The sequence below is a fragment of the Myotis myotis genome, unplaced genomic scaffold (assembly GCF_014108235.1).
Source record: "Myotis myotis isolate mMyoMyo1 unplaced genomic scaffold, mMyoMyo1.p scaffold_m19_p_8, whole genome shotgun sequence".
NCBI lineage: Eukaryota > Metazoa > Chordata > Mammalia > Chiroptera > Vespertilionidae > Myotis > Myotis myotis.
Window position 1 is genome coordinate 57,071,671 of NW_023416390.1, and position 24,453 is coordinate 57,096,123.

The 24,453-nt window shown below is 39.7% G+C and overlaps 1 protein-coding gene across 1 annotated transcript in view; it reads left to right on the forward strand.

Annotated features, from left to right (window-relative positions):
- CCDC148 (coiled-coil domain containing 148) overlaps nt 1-24,453 on the forward strand; it is a 226,082-nt gene that overhangs the window by 99,563 nt on the left and 102,066 nt on the right. The window contains exons 10-11 of the mRNA XM_036320389.1: nt 2,538-2,676; nt 5,550-5,756. Coding sequence (XP_036176282.1) covers nt 2,538-2,676; nt 5,550-5,756 — 346 coding nt within the window. The remainder of the gene's footprint in view (nt 1-2,537; nt 2,677-5,549; nt 5,757-24,453) is intronic.

Here is a 24,453-nt window from a genome sequence, read left to right on the forward strand (position 1 = left end):
TTTGAAAATGATGGGTAAGAAAGCTTGTATATTACCTTAGGTCCGGTTCATCGAAGCAATGCTGAGACAGAGATTGTAACAAGTGATTTGTTGGGCAATGCTCTCCGGAGAAGGGTAGTAAGGGAAGCAAAATAGAGGAGGGGAAAATGTCTACGCAGAGATCTCAGTGGGAATGAGCTGCAGTTTGCTCCCACAGTGAAGCTCTGCAGCACAAAAGGTATCGCATAGCTGGTCCCATCTTGGGGTAAGTAGGCGGGGCTTCTGCGGCCCTCCATCAGATAATCAGTCATCAGTTGCTGTTAGCTCTTGTGTAAGAGAGCAGCCTTCTGCATGAGGCAGCTCCCAATTGGTTCAGAACAATTCTCCATAGAGGAAGGTGCACCTGTGAATGATCAGCATCTTGGTAATGGGGATTCTACCTAATAAAGGTGATCTGTCATGGTTTCAAATCATCCCTTATACAGATGAATGACAATGTAAAAGAACAAAAAAAATTACTGAACTTAGACTCTGCCACTTCCTCCTCCCCAGCACACATTCCCAAAGGCACCCACCCACATTTGTAATCAAATAAAGGTAGACATACAAACCCTGTTAAAGCCCCTTTGCTTATGGAAACCGTTGAAAAACACGAATGAGGACATGGACTTTAGGTCTACTCATTATTGTGGCTGTGGTGTAGTAATAGAGAATTCATGTGGCTAACTCTGCTATTAAAATGCATTTATGTTATCATGAATGAAAATGAGTTCTTTGAGAGAGCACCAGAGATATTGCCCTTGAAAACTTGAGGGTGTTTTAAATGCCAAGTACACTCAGGCAAGCTTTTCTCCAGGCTCAATATCCCTATTTGAAAGCCTTTATTTTAGGAAGCCTTTGACTGTCTATACGTGCCCAACTGATTCAGACACAACAAGACACTCAAGGTGTTCAATGAATGAATTCATCTCATATTCTTTCTCTGCAACAAATTAGGCCATAGAGAAGCACTGTAGAGTATCCTGCTTTCCAGCAGAACATCTGTAACCCTCTTCCCCAATTATAGAGCTGTTAGCGATTATCTTTTTTGAGAAATATTTTTTTCTTCCTTTCTGCTTACCAGAATAATGAAATGCTTTACAGATACTAGGTAAACTTGTGTGAATACAGTGGAATCCCCATTAGCATCACTAGTTTAAAGAGTTTTTTATTGTTTTAAATTGTCAAATATTTTTCAAGGGCAGAGAAGACGTATGAACATTTTTTTGAATTGTACAGTTAACTTTAAAGTAGAAGACCATTGATATAGTAGAAATAAACAATAGCAAGTCTTCATCATGGATCAAGGAAATACTTGTTGCTAATAATATTCCCTCTGATTGCATCTGTATTTGATTATTCCAATTTATTAAACAGGAATAATAATATGCAAATAATCACAGAATAATGAGTCATTAATTCAGTTTAGAGTGCAAGCTGATACTGCAACCTTTCAATCCACATAGGGCTTTGCTAATGCAGTTGACTGTTGAAACAACAGGGGCTTGAACTGCATGGGTCCACTTATATGAGGATTTTTCCCCAGTAAATACAGACAATTCTTCCAATCTGCGGTTTTGTATCTGTGGATTCAAACAACCCCAACAGTGTTTTCACATTCCCAACTGCGGTTTCCCAACTGCACATTTCCAGCAGTCAGATCGAAAATACTGTTTTGGATCCCTGGTTGATTTAATTTGCCAATGCTAAAAGCTGACTGTAGAATCAAAGGTTATAGCTGGATTTTCATCTGCACCAGGTAGATGCCCTGTGTTGTTCAAGGGTTAACTGTACTCTACATAGGAGCACAAATCAGGTCTGTGGCTAAGAGTATTCTCAAGTGAGAAAGGCATTTTGGAGCTCGGTGGACATGTTATTGGTAAGATGACTTGAAGGGATCCTCTTTACAAATGAGTGCTTTAATGATCTGAAATATAATGTTATTGGTTATCTTTTCATAACCAATGTCTACTCTTACCCCAGAAAGCGAGATGTTGAGAAGGTAAAGTAAAAGATAATTTTAGACTTGCTTTTAAAGTCAAACCTGAAATGAAGTGCATTCCTCAGGCCTTAGTTTCCTGCATCTAATTGTTCATTTAACTGTCTACATTTGTATTTTCCTCCAGTCTAGAAATAGAAATTTGTTGAATAAGCAAAATTCCGTTTTAATCTGTATGTTTAATAATTTATTTCCCAAGGTTTTAAAAATTTCATTTACTAGTCATATTTTAAAAATATAGGCAAGGTAGAATAAATATTTTAACAATACTATGTCTCATTGTCAAACTTCTTCAAATTATGCTTGGAACTCATGGCAAGACCAAATAAAGGATTGAAAGGACCAATTGTAGTAGAATTTCGAACCTTTTCAATAGCAGATATTTAGTTTGGCTAATGTATTAAAAAAACAAAAGGCTTCATTTTAGGTAATCATCCTTACTTGCTAATAGCTTGAATAGTTTGAGGTCCCTCAAGCTCCATGATTGCTTAACATGTTGTAATATTTTTGTTGCTTCCAGAAACTTCCAATTAAGTGAAGAAGAACACTGGATATACCAGGCTGTTTTGGATCAGTATCCTGGAGATCTCTGTGGCAGAAGAACTCTGTATCTGGACATGTTACAACGATATTTTCCTCACAAATCTAGGCATGCTTTGGTGAGTACTGGCAAGTTGTTTTCATGGTCCATAATTGTTAAGTAATATATATATATATATATATATATATATATATATATATATATATATATATTAAATGGTGATCCAAAATTTAGTTATTCCTACAGTCTAGAACAGTGATGGCGGACCTATGACACGCGTGTTAGAGGTGACATGCGAACTCATTTTTTTGGTTGATTTTTCTTTGTTAAATGTCATTTAAATATATAAAATAAATATCAAAAATATAAATCTTTGTTTTACTATGGTTTCAAATATCAAAAAATTTCTATATGTGACACGGCACCAGAGTTAAGTTAGGGTTTTTCAAAATGCTGACACGCCGAGCTCAAAAGGTTCTCCATCACTGGTCTAGAAAATAATAGTGTTCTAGGTTGAAGTCTCATATTTCAAGTCTGTGTGGCCCATAAGAAGGTGGGTGACCCCCCCTGGCAACATTTGCTCTTCTGTGCTCACTTGCCCCAGAGATCTTCACTGTGGCTCCCTGGTTGCTCTGCTAGTATTGGACTTCCAGGTGTGTATACATTCACCTGCCCACCATCAGAGGTTATTTCATCTTTGGGTCTTGCTGGAAAGTGGAATGTCTGCTCCTGCTCCTTGGTCCACAGAGTAGCCACTCCTCAGTCCTTCTAGTTATGGGGAAGCCAACACTCACCTTGCGGGCTGGTTCTTATCTATACCGTCCCCACCACCATAACTCTGTTTGATCTCTCTATATGGCTCTGACACACAAATGCCTCAAATTCATAGCCATGCCTGAAATTTCCCTGAGAAGGGCCTGGAAATTATTGTTTCATTTTCTTTTTTTTTTAAATATATATTTTATTGATTTTTTACAGAGAGGAAGGGAGAGAGATAGAGAGTTAGAAACATCGATGAGAGAGAATCATCGATCAGCTGCCTCCTGCACATCTCCTACTGGGGATATGCCCGCAACCCAGGTACATGCCCTTGACTGGAATCGAACCTGGGACCTCTCAGTCCACAGGCTGACGCTCTATCCACTGAGCCAAACCGGTTTCGGCTATTGTTTCATTTTCTAGTTGACAAGACAAGAACACAAAAGTTAGCTTGTCACCAATTAATTTCATAAAACTCACCTTAAAATACTAGTATATATGTAAACAAGTATGCATAGACTCTTAACTTTTAAATGGGCCAGCCTATAAAATATTATCACATAATCTGCATTTTTGTGTTTTGAATTCAGCAAGTAAGAACAATACTAACATGTATACAGAGTTTACCTTATGTCGGGCATGTGTATAGTAAACTCCTGTAACACACATAACAGTTGATAAGAGAAGTACCATTGTTATCTTATTTTACAGATGAAGAAATTGAAGCAAAGGCCACACAGCTAGTATGATCATCATCTATCCCCTCCCCCACTCTCCCATAATTATTTGTTTTAATTTTGAGCTATAAATAGCAGATACCTGCTATTAAAAAAACATTAGCCCTGGCCAGTGTGGCTCAGTTGGTTGGAGTATTGTCTTGTACACCGAAAATTCATGGGTTTGATTCCCAGTCATGGCACATACCTAGGTTGTGGGTTCAATCCAGTTGGACTGTGTATGAGAGGCAAATGGTTGATGTTTCTCTCTCTCTAGCTCTCCCTCTCTCTTGCCTTCTCTCTGAAAAAAGACACACAACACACCACATTAAAAAAACATGTTATATAATAAATAATTCACTCTAGAATTTTTAAAAAGTCCTAATTTATTAAATTAGATCTTTCTTTTTATCCCCTGTCAAATCTAGTTGCTTCTGTGACCAGCTGTCATTTTTATCTTAGTAGACTTTTTATTTGCCTACTATTTACATAATAAAGACTTTTACATTTACTTCTTACATTGGGCTGATTAGTATGCATTTCTGCATGGTGCATGCTTCCTTTCTTAATGTTTGACAGGTTTTAACTGTATTTTTGGCTTTGGGGAACAAAGCTAAAAAGTTTACAGAACAGATTTGAGCAGTGTACGTGAAACCATAGCCTGTTTCATCATGTGCCTAATTAAACAAACCTGAATTATTCTTTTAGGTGGGACCAACCTTTCCCTGCTTGCGACCTTCTTTTTTCACACCATTTAGAGGTTCAGTAATGTATCAAATTCAGAAACATGGTCTATACTGGCAAAATAAAGAATTATTTAGGTCAGTGACTCTCAACTTCAGGAGACACATTTATATAATGAGCATTTCAGAATCACCTACAGAGATTTTTCCAACCACTCCAGCTATCTCTATTCCTGTTCCTCCCCTCAAGGCTGAGATCTCCTCTGGTTGGGATTCATGGGCAACAGGAACTTCTGCTGCTGATGTGAGAATGCCATGTCCCTCCGGAGCGTGGGATAGAAAGGGCTAATGTCATTTCTATAATTACTTCAAGTTTAGACATCTTAACATCCGAATGTTTCAATTATTAAGGGCAAATTGAGTTTTCAGGATTATTGTAACAATTTTTTAACATTTATTAGCACATGTCAAACTGAAGCATTTAAACGAATTGTTAAAATACCAAAGTGATTTAAAGATGGAGTGTTTTTGAAATTATATATAGGGGAAATAATGCTTTCTGTTCATAGATTCATTGCCATGTAGAAGGGGAAGTTATTATAGGGCCGCCTGTGTCTGACTCCATCCTGTACGAGGAAACTGGATTTATAGTCCCCAGTCACCTGTTAGCTGCAGGCTCAGAACTCTGGGACTGGAACCAGAGATGCTTGTCCCCAGTAAATATCAGTTGTTATAATTTATTTTATTCATTTTCATAATAATGACATAAGGCATAGCCTCACGTTCGTTATAAGTGTAAACAGTGTGCTAATATCCATCCGTTTTCTTTTCAGGTTGAACATGAGAAATGTTGTGACCAATATCACTTTGCAAGGGAGCAGCGAAGGGTCCTGATATCAAATTGGAATAAGAATAGGAGGGATTTTATACAGAAGGCTGTGCTGACACTTGCCGAGGCCTGTGCGGCTCATGAAATGGAGAGCACATTGGCTAAGGACAGGAGAAAGCAACAGGATTTGTGTGCTGACCTGAAAGCCAAGGTGAGATGCTTTGCACAAGGTATTTCAGTGTTTTCATGGGTATTCGTTTAAGGATCCACTTTTCCCTCTTGTTCAAATTCTAACTGAAGTCCACTCTCTTTAAAAAGCCTATTTTGAATAAAATTGTTAGTTCAAACCATCAACAATCAAGAATTTCATGTGGTTCAAGCTGAAGTTCCTGTAACAGGAGCTTAATATCGAAGTCCTGATTGGGAGATGATAGCCAACTCCAAACCATTCATGCTGCACTCCAGAGTGAGGTGTGGGGCGAGCACGCAGAGTATAGTTGTAAAGTTACCGTCTGATGCTGGCTCAAAGGTACGTGAACCTCTCATTCACACTTAAAAAGGGGTCAAGTTATGGAGAGGAAAGAGAATCTGTGAGGAGATATGTTAGGAGAGCTTGATGGGCTGTGTGTGAGTCCTCAATAAAGTGAGAGGGTGAGGAGATGGGGTTTCCTTCCTCCTCAGACCCAGTGAGGCGCCTCCAGGACGGCTGGGGAGTTTAGTGGGTCACCCCTGCAGTTGGAGGCTTGTGGACTGGTGTCTGATGCTCACGGGGAATACAGAGGGGCTGCCTCAGTGGCTCCTCTGATTTTAATTTTTCCTATCCAGAGGCACAGTATATGCTTCCTTTATTTGTCTTTTTTTTTTTTTTTTTTAGTTTCTTTTTACAGTATCTTATGATTTTCTGAGTACAGGCCTTTTACATCCTCGGTTAAATTTATTCCTAGGGATTTTATTATTTTTGAAGCAATAGTGAATGGGATTGTTCTTTTTGTTTCCCTTGATGATAGTTCATTATTGGTGTATAAAAAATGCAAACAACTTCTGAACATTTATTTTGTATGTTGCTACTTTACTGAGTTCATTTATCAGTTCTAGATGTTTTTGGTGGAATCTTTAGGGTTCTCTATGTACAATTTATTGACATGTACAGTATCATATCATCTGCAAATAATGACAATTTTACTTGTTTCCAATTTGGATGCCTTTCATTGCATCTTCCTGTCTGATTGCTGTGGCTAGGACTTTTAGTACTACGTTGAATAAGAGTGGTGAAAGTGGACAATCCCTGTCTTATTCCAGATCTTAAGGGAAACACTTTTAGATTTTCCCCATTGAGTATGATGTTGGTTGTGGGTTTGTTATATATGGCCTTTATTATGTTGAGGTATGTTCCCTCAATTCTCAGTTTGCTGAGAGTTTTTATCATAAATGGGTGCTGGATTTTGCCAATGGCTTTCTGTGCATTTATTGATATGATCATATGATTTTTACCCTTCATTTTGTTTATGAATCACATTGATTGATTTGTCAATATTGTAGAAATCTTCATCCCAGGATTAAATGCCCACTTGATCATGGTGGGTGATCTTTTTAATGTATTACTGACTTTGGTCTGCTAATACTTTGTTGAGAATTTTTGCATCTGTTTATTAGGGATATTGTCCTATAATTTTCTTTCTTTATAGTATCTTTATCTGGTTTTGAAGTTAGGATTATGCTGTCTTTGTAAAATGAGCTTGTGAGTCTTCCCTCCTCTTGAATTTTTTTTGACTAGTTTGAGAATGACAAGTATAAGTTCTTCTTTGAATGTTTGGTAAAATTCACCTGTGGAGACATTTGGTCCAGGACTTTTGTTTGTTGGGAGGTTTTTTTTTTTTTTTTTTTTTTATTGCTTACAGTCTTACAAAGGGTATTACATATGTGTCCCTTTTTTCCCCCCACCCTTGACAATCCCCTGGCCTCCCCTACCCCCCAGTGTCTTATGTCCATTGGTTATGCTTATATGCATGCATACAAGTCCTTTGGTTGATCTCCTACCCCCCTTCCTCCTGCCCCCCACCCCTCCCCGGCCTTCCCGCTGCAGTTTGACAATCTGTTTGAGGCTGCTCTGCCTCTGTATCTATTATTGTTCAAAAGTTTATAATGGTCTCTATTATCCATGAATGAGTGAGATCATGTGGTATTTTTCCTTCATTGACTGGCTTATTTCACTTAGCATAATGCTCTCCAGTTCCACCCATGCTGTTGTAAATGGTAAGAGTTCCTTCTTTTTTACAGCAGCATAGTATTCCATCGTGTAGATGTACCACAGTTTTCTAATCCATTCATCTACTGATGGGCACTTAGGCTGTTTCCAGATTCTAGCTATGGTGAATTGTGCTGCTATGAACATATGGGTGCATATATCCTTTCTGATTGTTGTTTCTGGTTTCTTGGGATATATTCCTAGGAGTGGGATCACAGGGTCAAATGGGAGTTCCATTTTTAGTTTTTTGAGGAAACTCCATACTGTCTCCCATAGTGGCTGCACCAGTCTGCATTCCCACCAGCAGTGCACGAGTGTTCCTTCTTCTCCACATCCTCTCCAGCACTTGTCGTTTGTTGATTTGTTGATGATAGCCAATCTGACAGGCGTGAGATGGTACCTCATTGTTGTTTTGATTTGCATCTCTCGGATGATTAGTGACTTTGAGCATGTTTTCATATGTCTCTTGGCTTTCTGAATGTCCTCTTTTGAAAGGTGTCTATTTAGGTCCTTTGGCCATTTTTTGATTGGATTGTTTATCTTCCTTTTGTTAAGTTGTATGAGTTCCCTATAAATTTTGGAGATTAGGCCCTTATCAGATATGACATTGGCAAATATGTTTTCCCACACAGTGGGTTTTCTCGTTGTTTTGTTGATGGTTTCTTTTGCTGTGCAGAAGCTTTTTATTTTGATGTAGTCTGTTGGGAGTTTTTTGATTACTGCTTCAATTTTGTTAGTTGTAATCAGTCTGTTCAGATATTCTGTTTCTTCTTGATTCAGTTTTGGAAGATTGTATGTTTCTGTAAATTTATCCATTTCTTCCAGGTTGTCCAGTTTATTGGCATGTGGTGTCAGTCTTTTTTTATTTCTGATTTTACTTATTTGGGTTCTCTTGCACTCATTTTTATTGAATAAATACTTGGGAGTGGAATTGCTGGATTATAAGACTCAGGTGTGTTTAGCTTTAGTAAATATTGCCAAATAGATTTTCAAAGGGTGGTTATAGAAATTTGCAACCAGTTTCAGTTCCATATCCTCACCTACATTGGTATGGCCAGTCTTTAACTTTAGCTTATCTGGTGGAGGTGTAGGAGTACCTTATTATGGTTTCTATTTGCATTTAGGATAAAGATATTGAACAGCTTTTCGTATGTATTTTGGCCATTTTGGATATCCTCTTTTGTAAAATGCCACTCAAGTCTTTTGCTTATTTTTTTTTTCTATTGGGTTGTCTTTTTTTTTTCTTATTCATTTGCATGTTCTGTATGCAAGTTATATTTCTTTTTATTTTCTCTCAATCTGTGACTTGTCTCTTCACTCTCTTAATGGTGACTTTTGATGAACAGAACTTCTTAATTTAAATAAAATTCTGTTTTCTTTTTAATTTTTAAATGTGTTTTATACAGTATAGTCACCCCTTTAAGTGTACTGTTTTATGAGTTTTGACAAATGCATGACATCACCACAATCAGGATATAGAAATGTCCCATCACCATTCAGAAATTCTTCATGCTCCTTTGTAGTTAGCCCCTCATCTACCTCCAGCCTTTGGCAAGGAATCTCTGCCCCTGTAGTTTTTCCTATTCTAGAATGCCATATAAATGTAACCCTACAGTATGAGTCTGGCTTTTTTCACTTAGCATAATGCATTTGCAATCTAACCATGTTATTATATATATTACTAGTTCTTTTTAAATTCTGAGTAGTATTCCATGGTATGCTTTATCGCCATTTATCCACTCACCATTGTTTCCAGATTGGGGCAACTTGTGTTACTTTGTTTATAGCCTGTGCCTGAAGGAGAGACTTGCCACTCTTGTTCCTTCCCCTGCAGTAGATTCTCAGTAGACACTTGCCAGTCTGGTAGGCGAAGAGGCATTCTGCTCTCCTGGTTCAGCCTCAGTTTCAGTCAGGCAGGACCTATGTCCCTGGGCTTGAACCTACTCAGTGATCCTGCCCTCCTCCCCAAGGCAAACAAACCCTGCCTGGTGTCTTGGTGGCACCTGGGTGGGAGAGAGCTTCCTGCCCCTCCCCCTGGGGAGGAGGGTTTCTTTGTTCCCCTTCCTCAGCTGTAAGGAGTCCACCCTCGGGCCTGCTGAGTTTGCTGCTCTTCATCTCTCCCCACCTCTGGGGGCTTTTGTTCCTCCCTCACCCACTGGCACCACCTTAGGATGCTTCCTCTGCTGCCCCATTCTGACCCTGATGTTCTTATGAGCATTCTGTGAGGTTTGTGGAGAAAAATCTGTAAGGGGGTGTAAATTCCCCTTGTGTCTCTAGCTTCCATGGGTTCCTCTACACAGCAGCAAATTAGTAAAAATTAACTATGAATTTGTTGTTGACGAAATGGCACCAGGTGTTAGACTGCTGGAGTAAGACTGGACCTTGGTTCAGCAACTTCAGTACTGGCTAGGAAAGAATTCAGATTCAAGACTCCAACTATAAGAGGGTCACAGAGGTAGAAGAAGTGAGTGGTAGAAGAAATGGGGTCAGGAAACAAGTTGCAGAGGCAAAAGAAGGGCCCTTGGAGCTTAGGAAAGAGGAAGGTAAAGGTTGGGGGAGGGGGGAGGAGAGGAAAAGGGAAAAAGCACACGCATGCTCCTGGGACTGGGGGCAGAGAGAGCAGGCTGGGTCCTCTATCCTAGTGGCTTTTAAGGGTGAAGATTTTAGGGGAGGATCCAATAGAATATTCTTCAGCTTTCCACTGGTGTCCTTTCAGGGTCGTGGGCTTCACTGATTGGTTGGTGCCCAGGGAGGGGTCATTAGTTAATGTAGCTGGTCCTGAGGTCAGCTCTGGCCTCGCTTGTCTGGTTTTGCTGCTTTTCTGGGCCTGGAGCTGAACCACAACCTAAGCCTAGATGTATTTGATGTGGGTCAGATCCCCGTTGTCCTGGGGCTTAATGCTTAGGGGCTATTCTTCAGCCTCCTTATTTGTTCCCCCTCTAAGAGCATGGCCAGCAATAAGAAAATTCAGGGGGTCTGAACCTCATGACCACCGATGTGCTAGAGGAGAAAAGGCTGCCCTGGGGGCGAGGTCCTCATTTTCCCTGTTTTGTTCATTACAGGCACCCGGGGCTTTCTACCCTGGTGACCTTCTGTACCTGGCCCATCAGCCTTGCTCTACTCACGGCTGTCTAACTGCCTACCGCAGAGTCATTACAGAGCGTTAGCTGCAATCTTCTTCCCCACTTCTCTGGTGGCTTGTCTTTCTCAGGTGCTCTGCCTCAGGTAAGCTAGTTCTAGCATTGCCTCTCTTCTCGGAGCCATCTGGTTTTCTTAAATCTCATGCTACTTTGTCGCCCTGTGGCCTCTACTCTCTGGTGGGTTCAAGAAAAGTTCTGATGTTATATGTTATTTCGCTTTTTATTGTGGTTAATGTGGGAGCAACATTTTTCTACATCCTAAGTGGAAGCTGGAATGACCTCATGAAATGTTACCTATCAGTCTTTTATGTACCCTATTTAAGAAATCATTGGTAGTGGCAGGGGTCATTTTCAAAGGCATTCTGACTGAGATTTTTCTGTCCAGCACGGCTCCTGCCACAGCTAAGGAGGCCCCCAAAACAGTGCAGGGGAACTACAGTAGATGGGAATCTGATCGGTGGAAGTGAAGGAGCTAGTCAGAGGAAGATGTGTGTGGCCCACACCAGGAGAATTTTTCTGAGAACAGTTCAGCTCACGATCATGGCAACAGAACTAGCAGGAGAGCAAGAGTCAGCATTACCCACCTGCCAGGTTTGCTTGGGACAGTCACCAGTATGATCAGCGGTCCTTTCCTTGACCTCACTTCTCCTTTCCCCTCCCACCTGTGGACTGAGGGTCTAAGCATCCAGGGAATGAAAGATGTCATCTTCTGAATAAAGAGGGAAGAGTTAATTAATCTTGGAACAAGATAACATAATTTTGAATCATGACTGTATTTTGTGCCTTCAAGTGACTTTGGGATCCTCTGTAACCCGAGAGGGAGTCATGGGCTCTGTCACTACTTTTCATGTAGTGACAGAAACATCTGAATGGGGGACAAACATAATGCTGTGTTTTTATTATTTCCCTCACATTGTGCTGTTCAGTGTGTCAGGCATTTTCTACAAAGGGTCCCCTACATCTCGGGCCTTTCAATAGATGCTTAATAGGTATTTTCTCTTTTTACCGTCAATGACAAATCTAAGTTAAGAGGTGCAGGGGTTTCTGCAGAGCGCCCACCCACTGAAATCAGCTGCTTGGATCCTAGGGACAAAATAGGGAGTGTCTTGTGACCATGGTCACAAGATGGTGAACAAATATTTCTGAATTTTTGGAGATGAAGCCTCGCAGGATTACATGTGGGCAGAGAATGGAGAAATTGATGCATAAATTAAACTGTGCTAAAATGGATTTTATTTCCCATAGAGATGGTGTTATCATTGGTGTTTGTGCTCCTGATCAGGGACTGAGGTGCAAGAATGTATAGCTAGGACCAAAAATACATCATAAAAAAGGGTAACTTTATCGATTCTAATAGTAATTTAAAATATCAAGTTATACTCATGATTTTTTTTTTAACCTGGAAGGAAACTTGGAGATTTATCCCTCTCCTGCATTTTCCAAGTCTGAAAGCTGAGTCCTGAGAGATAAAGTGACTTGCCTGAGGTTCACGCCAGCTCATTTGACTTGAAATTCAATATTATCTCAGCCCTACAAAGCTTTGTATACAATCATCTTACAGAATAATAGAAGATATTTATTATGCTGTGGGCTCCACTGTGCTATAAAATAGACCCAGAGAATGTGAAAAATATCACTTCATTGTATCATAAATTTGACCTTTCTAAAACTAACATGCTAGCTATAATAAACATTAATTAAACATTTAACCATCATTTTGTTCTCGGTCTTGGAATTTAAAAGGGCTTCTAGGGGTTGATTTAGATGGTTTGTGTCTTTTAAGAATAGTGCTAGAAGAATTTTGAAATAATGAATTTTCTTTCTCTTTTTCTCTCTTTCTATTTTGCTGTTCTACCAGTTACAGTTGCTGTAGCAAATAGAGCAGCCGTGGGCAAACCTGCCCGTTTGAAATGAATAAAACTAAAAAAAAAAAAAGACCGTACCCTTTTATGTAATGATGTTAACTTTGAATTTATATTAGTTCACACAAACACTCCATCCATGCTTTTGTTCCGGCCCTCCCGTCCAGTTTAAGAACCCATTGTGGTCCTCCAGTCAAAAAGTTTGCCCACCCCTGAAATAGAGGCTTTTAGGCTTCTTGCCAGAGGCGTAAGATGGAAGTGGGGGAGTAGAACTCTCATTCTTCTCCCACAAAGCCTGCTCTTTGATCTCCTATCTTTCCCAGACTACCAGCCCCTCCCTAGTGTCCAGCCCAGATCACTAGCGAGGTGCGGGCTTGCTTCCTTGGCAGCTGAGGAAGCGCATTCCCAGATCCCTCACACAGATGATGTATGTCCTCTGCAGCCATGCCGGGTGGCCAGGTGCCGCTAGGAAAAGTCAGCTTCACCTGGACTCTCAGTGCCACAGGAGAGGCCGTAGAACTGTCTTTAGTTTGCCAATTCTCCCCATTCCTCTTATGACTGTTTCAAAGGGTCACCAGTCCTTACAAGACCCTTACCTATCACCATACGCTGTCCCCACCAAATTCCTAAGAGACTATCCACCTCCCGTTTTATCAATGAAAAGAAGTCATGGAGGAATGAAATTGACTCCCAATTCCTGCCTCTCCACCCTATGTCTTTCTGTTTCCTGTAGCCTCTTGCCTTCCTCCTGATGGGTACTGTGATGCCTTCTACCTGTTCATGCCCAGTCCTTCCCTCTAATGTTCGGGATTCCAATCCATGCAAGCACTTTAAAACTCAGTTCTAATGTTTATCACTTTCCTTATCTTTTTTTCTCTTATTCTGTGTGGTATTTCTCTCAGCCTGTAAATATGGTTAAGCCTTTCTTATCCAAATAAAATAGTCTCTTGATTCTAAGTCATCCTCTGGTTCCTGGGTGGTCCCTAATCTCTACCCTTTTGCTTGAAATCAACCTTTTGGAAGAATAATCTATACTCTTTTCTCCAGGACCTCTGACCACTTCTTGTTACCACAATCCTCCCCTCTCTCATGGTCACCAGTGACCTCCATATTAACTAATTTATTCTTCCATCCCGAGTCTAGAGGACCTCTCTGCTTCATTTCTCACTTTTGATCACTTACTCTTTGACATTGCTCACTCCGTTAACATCTAAATAATTATTCATGTTACCACATTTGAAGGTGATTCTTTTGCCCATGTATTGGCATTATTCCTAAAACCCTGGTGTCCTCCAGGTTTCTGTCCTTGCACTTTGCTCTTCTCTCTCTACTTCATTAGCTCCCCAACCCCTTCTCTCTCTACTTCATTAGCTCCCAAACCCCTTCATTAGCTCCCAAACCCCTTATGTACCTACTGTATATGCTAACTAGAGGACTGGTGCATGTGATTCGTTCACTGGTGGGGGTGTGGCCTGCAGGGATTGGCCCGCTGTGGGAGCATTGCTCATCCCAGTCAGCTGGGCCACTGTGGACCCACCCTCTGAGCAGCTGCTCCCTGGTCCGGCATCTTCTGTGGAGCCGGAGCACTTGCCGGACATCCCCCAAGAGGTCCCAGATTGGAGAGGATGCAGGCTGGGCTGAGGGACATACCCCCCCCCCCACCACCACCACCAGTGCATGAATTTCATGCACCGGGCAGTGTGTGTGTGTGTGTGTGTGTGTGTGTGTGTGTGTGTAATTTCTCTCAACTCTTTTTTCTCATCTCTGGACAGCTCTTTCTTGAACCTCATTTATCTGGCTACATACTGGTTATATCAACTTAGAAGTCTACAGATGCCTCAAATTCAGTGTCCGAAACAGAAATCTTTGTTTTCCCCTAGTAGGTTGTACTTCTTTCTCAAAAATATCTTAGCTTCCTTTTCTCTCTCACCCTCATAGCCTTGTACCAACTTTAGAACATTTTATCTCTTAACTGTCTACTCCTTCCTTCTATCACTGGGCCCTGGAACATTGTTCCTGACTGACTGCAGCTGTCCTCTGACAGCGATGCTTCACACCCTGCCCTTCGGGAATCTTTCCTTTAAACCACGGCAGAATGCTTTACCTCAAGTGCAGTTTGGGTTATCTCATCCCTTGATGGCAACTCCTCAGTGGCATCCCTGTGCTTATAATAATGGCCAAATTCCTTGGCATGGCTTTCCCAGTCCTCAGCAGCATGGACCCCAGCGCCCTCTCCAGCCTCCCTTCTTGACACATTCCACCTCACACTGTACAGTTTAGAAATACAAAACTCCTTGTCATCTACTCTCCCTCTCCCTTTGTACAATATTTTGTTTCCTGACTCTGTGCTTTTGCTCCTGCTGTTGTTGGCTTTGCCTAGAATGTCCCCCTACCTTTCTTTGTCTGGCTAAGTCTCATTCATCTTCAAGATTGAGCTCAAATGTCTGCTCTAGGAAGACCTCCTTGAGTTCTTGGCTAGATTCAGTTCTCTCTGGGTGCTCCCTAACCCCTTGTACATAATCCTGACTTGCCAGTGATTATGGCATACTGAAAAACCATGTCTCCTGCACAACTGCAAGGAAGAACCCATCTTATACATCTTGGCATTAATACATCCCCTCCAGTGCCCCTATGCCTTCACCCCCCTCTCCCAATATAACAGATTTTTTAGTGCTTGGAACACAGTAGGTGCTCCTATAAAATAAAGTATATAATAATTCGTAGGCATCTTCCCCCTTTTATAATGCCTCCTGATATAGTACTGCTTTCATTACCTTCTTTTTGCCTTACTTATGAGGACGCTTGTTGTAGAAACAAGTATGTGAACATGCAAAGTCATTAAGAAGTAATTACACACACAAAAGAAGTGAATTTCAATTCTTAATTGTCAATACTGAATATGCTGAGATGTCAAATGTGGTTTTAAAAATAAAACATGGTAACCTAAAAAGCTGAGGCACATTTTAGGCATGAACTAATTTACCAGGCACTTGTTTTCTTCTCCAGTTCATCTTGTTTTTGTGCTCTTTATCCTCATCACTAGCCAATTGTGTGTCCTAATCAAGAATCCACAGTAGTTAGGAAAGGTAGAAGATACTTTTTTGAATAAATATTATTTGAACACCCTTTTCTCATTTTGGTAGTTTCTCATAGCATCCACTCCTTCCATGATCTCCCTTCTCTATAGATTTCAGTCTCCTTGGATGCTGGACTTAGGTTTCACAAATCAGATGGTAAATTGTATTTTAATTCAAAATACAGGTGTTTTTTTCAGTTCCAATTCCAGTGATAATGAATGACTGATATCCTGGTAAGCAACTGTGTTAACATGGTAAAACACCGTTTGCAGGTATTGGACAACCAGTGGTGGGTAATATCCTTGAAATAAGAAAAGTTTCTAAGGTGAGCCCTAATTCACTCTGGATTTCTTTCTGGTGTCTTTTTTCAAGATGATGTAGAAATAAATGTAACCCAAGCAGAAAATTATAGTCCTAATAGACTATAGGAAGCAGAGATTGGAGTTTGGGATGTAAAGGTAGCTGAGATTTGGGGTCAAGGTACCACTGATAAAGAAGCAGCAGATAAAGAGCCTCTAAAATGCAAATAAAAGCCGAAACCGGTTTGGCTCAGCGGATAGAGCGTCAGCCTGCGGACTGAAAGGTCCCAGGTTCGATTCCGGTAAAGGGCATGTACCTGGGTTGCGGGCACATCCCCGGTGGGGGATGTGCAGGAGGCGGCTGGTCGATGTTTCTCTCTCATCGGTGTTTCTGACTCTCTATCTCTCTCTCTTCCTCTCTGTAAAAAATCAATAAAATATATTTAAAAAAAATAAAATAAAATGCAAATAAAAATACCTGATGAGCCCTTTGCAACTTGTAAGCTCTGAATATATAGAGTGAGATACCAAAAAGTCAACAGAGAACAACTACTGGGAAGCTGAGGACCTGATGGAGATTTCAGAGGTCCAGCATTTTGGGGAGGTGTAGGTATTGGAGTTCTAGTCCAGCTGAAGAGGAGAAATCTTGGGGAATACTCTAGACATTCCATTACTCCAGAATGGTCTTGCCTTAGGGATATGGGCTTCACTCTGTGATTATGAATAAAACTGAAAGAGACCTAACCTAAAAAAGTAAAAATAAAGCATCAACAAGATCCAGGAGATTTTTTGGCATTTTAATTGTCTTTTAAATGAAAGATTCAGTACTGTTTAGAGAAAAATAATATAATCTAGAGCCTCTATGATAGATCCTCCACAATGTCCAACACACAATAAAAATTATCAAACACTCAAAGAAACAGGAAAAAGTGACTGATAATAAAACAGACACAGAAATGATCTATATATTGTAGTTGAAAAGCAAGGACTTCAAGATACACTTGATCTTAGCCAAAAGGCCAAGAAGCAATGAGGAACTTCAAAATAATTATGGTTAGCATATTCAAGTAAATGGAAGAAAAGATGGGCAAATGGGTAAAAATATTTAATATTTTAGTAAAGAATTACAATATATAAAAATAAATCAAACATATCTTAGAAATGCAAAATACAATACCTGAAATTAAGAACTTATTGGATAAGCTTTAAAAGCAGACAAGACAGGGTAGAAAACATGATTACTGAACTTGAAGACAGGTTAAAAAAAATATTCAAACTAAAGCAAGTAAAGAGAAAATTAAAAAAAAATTAAAAGCAGAATAGAATTGAGACATAAGTGAGATATAGGACATAGTAAAAAGATTGAATATATATGTAATTAAAGTCCCAGAAAGAAGTAAGAGAAAAATGAGAGAGAGGCAATATTTAAGAAATAATATCCAAGAACTTACCAAATTTGATGAACATCAAGCTATATTTTCAAGAAGCTCAGGAAACCCTAACATGTATACATACAAAGAAAATTATACCGGGGCGCATACTTATCAAACTACTGAAACAAAAGCTAAAGAGAGGTGGAATTATGTGAGGAGACAAGTGAAGGCATAGAGATCCATTTTGCTGGTGTGGCCACGAGCAAAGGCAGCGTACTCTGGGATCAGTGGGGATGGCAGCAATTTCCAAATTGGGCCAGAGGCAGTGTGACTTACCAGACAGCTCTGTGATAGGCAGTTCTGGATGTTATTCCTGGAAGCTTAATCTAGAGCTTACTTCTGTGATCCTGCCAAAGTCTTTGTGAACTTTCTAAAATCCAGTAATTAATACTTTTCCTCTTAAGCTAACTAGTGTGCATTCTGTTGTGTGCAGCTATTAATAACTCTGACCCCGATGCTGCCTGGGTCCTGCTGTGCTTTTCTAACATGACTGCTTGCTGACCGCAGGTTACATGAGCAGGAGTCAGAACCAGCACTGACTCTTCACTTAGCTGCATAAGGTCACATTAAAGAGAGAAGTGACCACAAAAAGCTTACCCATCTGTCACATGGCTGAGGGAGTAGACGCGGGGGAAAGGACACTTTTACCGCATAACAATCTATCGGTGTCCATCGCTGTCATTTCTATTCCTGGCATCATCTCAGGGTTATTTTTTTTCTCTTGGTAATGGGATATATAGCAAGTTTCTTCTTGGACATTAGTAATCCTCACATTATATACCTCCTTGATCAGAAAAGAAAAACAACATAATTTAAAAAATGTAGATGTCTAGTTTACCACAGCAATTGGCAAGCATTCAGTAGTTGTTGCCAGTTGAGGACATTTGTTCATGAATGTCTTGCTGTCATCAACTGTGCCATGAACCATCAGCATAATCAGTGATATCAATGAACCCCTTGCATTACTGGCTTCCCTAAAGCCTCTGCAGTTGGGGGCATCACAGAGAAGTTCTCTGTGGTTAACCATGGCTATAACATTGGCAGGATCAAGAGAGCTCTGAGGAGCCATAGGCATTGATACTAGAATGATTTTGGGTCACAGAAGCAGATGGTATTTCCTCTGTTCGGCTATATTATGCTATCCATGGCTCTTGGCAGGTAGTTAATTGAAATTCCACAGGGTTTGGGGACTTGCTGAATCTGTGTATTAGTTCCAAGTAAAATACTGAAAATAGCCTTACTCTTAAACTATCTGTTTTAAAAAAGCATAGTGGCTGTATTGGGGTCTATTTTATAAAGTCTAAAAAGAGGCTGTACTTTTTAATGATCTTTGTAATGATAGCCTTATATTTCAGTGACATGTCATAACATCATCTCACAAGATGTTTTGGAAATGAGGATACGTGGTATGGCATACATTATATTGTATGTTTGTATTTTGCAGTGACTTTATGCGATATAACTTCAGGCAGCCATAATCTCAAAGACTGGTAATTTAAGAGTGGAAGCCACAGCTTTGAAAACCAGTATTTTTTTTTTTCAAATTTCTATTTAAAATAGAGACATGTTTACTAAAAAATAATTTTTAAGTATGTCTCATTTAACAAAATAGAGAATCCAGGAATAGACCCATATGTCCATAGTCAGTTGATTTTCAACAAAGATACAAAGTCAATTCAATGGAGAAAAGGTAGTTTTATAAACAAACTAGAGGCCCAGCGCACAAAATCGTGTAGCCCCACCCACCCATGCATGCCCCGTCCATCCGCCTGCTGTCCTGCTGTGCTTGTAGCCCTGCACACCCGCCCACTGCACTCGCAGCAGCGCCCACCTCGCCACCCTGCCTGCCTGCCTACCGGCCACCAGCCTTGCTGCGATTGGAGCTTGTGAGCAGCAGGGGAGGGCCCAAGAGGTGCTCCATGCACCTCATGGTGACCAGTCGTTTGTTCGTTTCAGTCGTGATGCCTCTTGGCCTTTTATTATTATTATGGTGTGGGAACCATTGCTTATCCAGATGCAAAAACAAATGAACCTCAGATACATACCTGTGTCCTATACAAAAATTAATTCAAAATGGATCATTGACCTGAATATAAAACTGAAAACTACAAAACAAAGGGAAAGATAACATAGGAGAAAAATCTTTATAATTTTGAGTTGCACAAAAATTTTTAAACATCACACCAAATACATTATCCCCTAAAAGAAAAAAAAATGGACAAATTGGACTTTCTCAAAATTAAGATCTGCTCATTGAAAGACAATGTGAAGACAATAAAAAGACAGGCCTTCGCAATATTTGTCAATGACATGTCTGATGAAGGGCCTGTACCAGGATTTATGGAGAATTCTCAAAACTTAATAGTAACTAAACAAACAACCCAATAAAAAAAGGAGCAGAATATTTGAACACTGACTTCACAAAAGAAGATATATGGCAAATAAGACATGAAAAGTTGCTAAATATCAATAGTCATTAGGAAAATGCAAATTAAAACCAAAATGGGATCTCGGTATATACCTACTAGAAAGTCTAAAATAAAAAAAATCTGGCCATGCCAAATGTTAACAAAGATGTGGAGCAACTGGAATGATCATGCATTGCTGGTGGGAGTGCAGCGTGTTACAGTCACTTTGTGATACACTCACACAATTACGCATACACTTGCCAAATGACCCAGCGATTTTACTCCTAGATGTTTACTCATTTAAAATGAAAACCTATGTTTACACAGAAACCTGTAAATGAACATGTGTGGCAGCTTTATTGTAATTACTAAAACTGGAAGCAATCCAATGCCTCAACTGGAGAAGAGATATGCAAACTATGATACTTCCATATAATAGACTATTACTTAGCAATAACAAGTAATGAACTACTGACACACACAACAACATAGACAGATCTCAAAGGTACGACGCTAAATGAAAAATGCCACACACAAAAGCTACCCATTATGTGATTTCATTTATATGATCGTCTTGCAAAAGACAAAACTGTACGAACTGGGAAGGAGGGACTTCCCCAGTCATCAGGAAGAAGTGAAGGAGAAAACCACCACTGCCTTCAAGTTTATTTTCCAGCAATTGGTCCCATGTAACCTCCCATGAACCAGCACTTACTCAGACCTTCCATACATGGCTGCAAGCTAAACATTGTGGTTTATTTTAGATGGTTATTGTCCATCAAAATTAAGAGGTATTACTATGAATAGATAAGAGGGGCAACCAGCAGATCCTATGGCTGTGAGTTGCCAGCAAGGATTTGGTGGTACCTGCCTCCATGAGACTCTACCTCTGCTTTAGGCATTTTCATAAAGGATCGCTATGGACTAATCTCTCTGAGGACAAACACAGGACCCTCGAGTTCTTCGGGAAGGCTGAGTATCTGGTAATTTTTAGAAAATTTTAAGGGGCAAAAAAGACTTGGTTAAGAGGTAACTATATTCCCTAGCTTCTCTTAGTCCCATGGTGCCATTTACCCTTCCTACTCTCCATTTCTCTCTACCTGTACTTGCTTTGTGTGGACAAAGTATTGTAAAATAATTAAGTAAAAGTTTTCTTTGAAACTCATAGGCTAAACCATGTCACATTGCTATTTTTGTAGGTCAGCATGGCTGCATACCAGCACTTTCACATGGTGCCACCTAGTATGTAGACAAGTAGGTGTGTTGGCTCCCTTGACACTGTATGTATAATGGTGTATTATATTTTTCTAGAGATCTGATTTTACACATTATGCATATCTTCCTCCTACCTCACGTTGTCCTCCCTGTGCTCACCTCTCGTTATATTTATGAGATCTCATGTAAATGTGTGTACGCCTATTGCTGGACTCTACTAGTAAACATATGAAGAGAAGGATATATGTTTTATTCATCTTTGTATCACTACTGCCTAACACCAGTTATAATGCATAATAGGTACTCAATAAGCACCAGTATTAATTTCATATACCCTCGAATAAGTCATATTTGCATGAAATTGACTTTAGCTTTAAAAAAGAGCTATAGAAAGAATCCTGCATACCCATTTATGTCCTCTGATAATCTACCTATGTGTCCAATTGTTCACATCTGGCTTTCATGTTTGTCATAGTTTTAAAAAGTTTGTATTTTAAAATCAGTTCCTGGTACAAACTCATCTTATTCTGTTCAAGGCAATCCCTATGGCCTTCATAACACCAGAGCTCATTGTGGTTTCTATATATACTTTTCTCCAGCTAGAAACTCAGAGGGCTGATCTATTTGTGTTTTGTAGTTTGCCCTTTCACCCTAGCATTGTTTGATTGGGGAAACTTTAGGCAGTGAATGAGAGAATAATTGGGTAGAAACACTGATTCCTTGCTCTTAGCCCCAGATAGCACAGAAGTCTTTTAGCAAAAGAATTTCAAGTTTAAGATTGACAGGTTATAAGTGAGTGGATGAGGTCATCTTTTTAATGTGTCATATATTTTCATAGCACTCTGGATGAAAATGAAGAAATGACATATATTGGTTATTGAAGCAAATCTCTGTTTTGATATCTGTGGTATTTAAGTAGTGAAGCATTTAGTACTCTGAACACAATGATTGCTTGGCATCAGGCTGATTTTAATCCAGTGAATTCCCATCCGAGTATTTTCACTGTAGACTACTTGAGAACATCTCCATTTTGTAAATGTCTAAAATAATGTATATCAAATTTCTCCTATTTTTGTCTTCTTATAACAAATGTTACATTTGGATGTGTTTGCTTAATGGAAGTTCTTTGTTGTGGGTGAGAGAAGCAGACTAAGGAAGGGATAAAGTTGAACAAAAAAAAAAATGAGAAAAATAATCTGTTGGTGCCTGAAGCATTTATAATAAAGAGAATCAAATTTCCGGGCATGAAAGAACCATAAGAGACATGTTAAAAGTGATTCCTCTGGGCTCTGTGCCTACTTCTTTACTTTAACAAAAGACAGAATTTGTAAAAGACATAGGTTGAATGGCTGAGTATTTAAAAGTGGCACAAGTTGCTTGTTACTATTTACTTAGTGATTATTACGAAAATTATTTTCCTTTTTATATAGCATAAGTCATTCATTTATTTAGTCACCAAATATTTTTTGAGCACCTGCACTGTGCCAGGCACTGTGATAGGCGCTAGGCACTCAGAGATAGATACAATGCCGTCAGGGATCCAGATTCTAGTAGGAGATACAGGCATGTAAACATACAGTTATTATAGAGGGTGGTAAGTGCCTTGGGAGAGAGAAGTATGAAATTGTGGGAGCACAGAGGAGGGTACATAGCCTACAGGAGGAGACAGCAGTCTTAAGCAATAGGAGAGGCAACCGTTTGAACTAAATCCTAAAGGATGGTCTTCATTAGCTTGGTAAAATGAGAAGTGGGAGGACATTCCAGACCTGGGGACAGATGAGCCAGTCTCCCATAGATCAGTAACCAACATGTCAGGGTTCAATAGCAGTTTGTTGTTTCTTTTTCATAAATTGTGGGCCAGAGAATAATGGGATGAGGGCTAGAAAGGTGCGTGTGTATTGGGTCTTGCAGGGCCCTGTGTGCGATGTCAAGGGGCTGGAGTTTAGTCAACGTGTGTAATGTGAAGCCATTAAAGAGTTTTAGTAGGAAACTGACAAGTTTAAGATCAATCTGATAGCTCCGTGGAAGATGGATTTTATGGGGACAGGGCTAGTGGAAGGGAGGGAAGTCAGGCATCTGTTGCCATAGTCTGAGTGAAAGATGACAGTGGTGTGAACTAGAGTGATGATTATAGAGATGGAAGAGGAAGGGATGGCGGGATATTTACAAAGTTAAATCAATAGAATGGGGTGAGGGAGAAGAAAAAGCCAAAGATGGCCAGGTTTATAGCTTTCATTATTGAATGGATGATTCATTCATTTGCTCTTTTGTTCATTCATTCATACAATCATTCATCCATTCAACAAATATTTAGTGAGTGCTGAGTATATGCTGGCATATTTCTAAATACTGGGGAGTCAAACATGGAAAAAAAACAGAAACCCAACCCTAAATCTTAACCCTTAGGTTGTGCTGCCTCACTTTAGCCTCTGCAAATGGCAGCACCCACTCAAGTTGTGCTCTGCATTCATTCTTCACAACTACTTGCAGTAGCCCTGGGAATAGCCTTAACACATTTGCAATATTAATTTTCAAATCATAATTGGACTTAAGATATCTGTCATAATTAGTCCTAATAAGTTTTGCCTCTTAAGAGAATTTCTTGCATTCTGTTTCATGCCCTGGCACTTTCTGTGTGGACTTAATATTTCCAGGCCTCACGTTTTTGTCTGTAAAAGATGAGAGTTGGACTAAATTATCTCCACCTCTAACATTCTGTGATTCACATGTAAATGCAATTTTAGTATCTCTGTAGTGCATTTGCATCTTTGAGTGAATTTTTAGTAATTAGCTGGTCAATTTGGAATTTGTGTATAGGTTGTTAATTAGCATGAAGCATCATACATTTTCTCCTATTTGTCATGTTAACAAAACGTACATTTTCTAAAACAAATGTGTGGCATTTAAAATAATGAGGCTTAGTCTGACCTAAGAGACCTTTTTAAAGTCTGTTCCAGCACCATGATTATCTGTGTATAAATGACCATATGGGATGCCTACTTACTTCACAATAATTCATATGGCTGAAGAAAGTCCTCATCAGTGACAATAGAAATGCCATTTTGTGTGTCTGAATGGAGTTTCAGCTCTCCTAACGAAATACTTCATACTTGATCTTAAAGTTGACTCAATGGTACAATTAGGCAGTTTAGAATTGAAGCTCAATAAACTTCTAGTGCCTCATCCTGGCCTGATAAGACTCTGGAAAAACTTCAAGTCATATAAATCA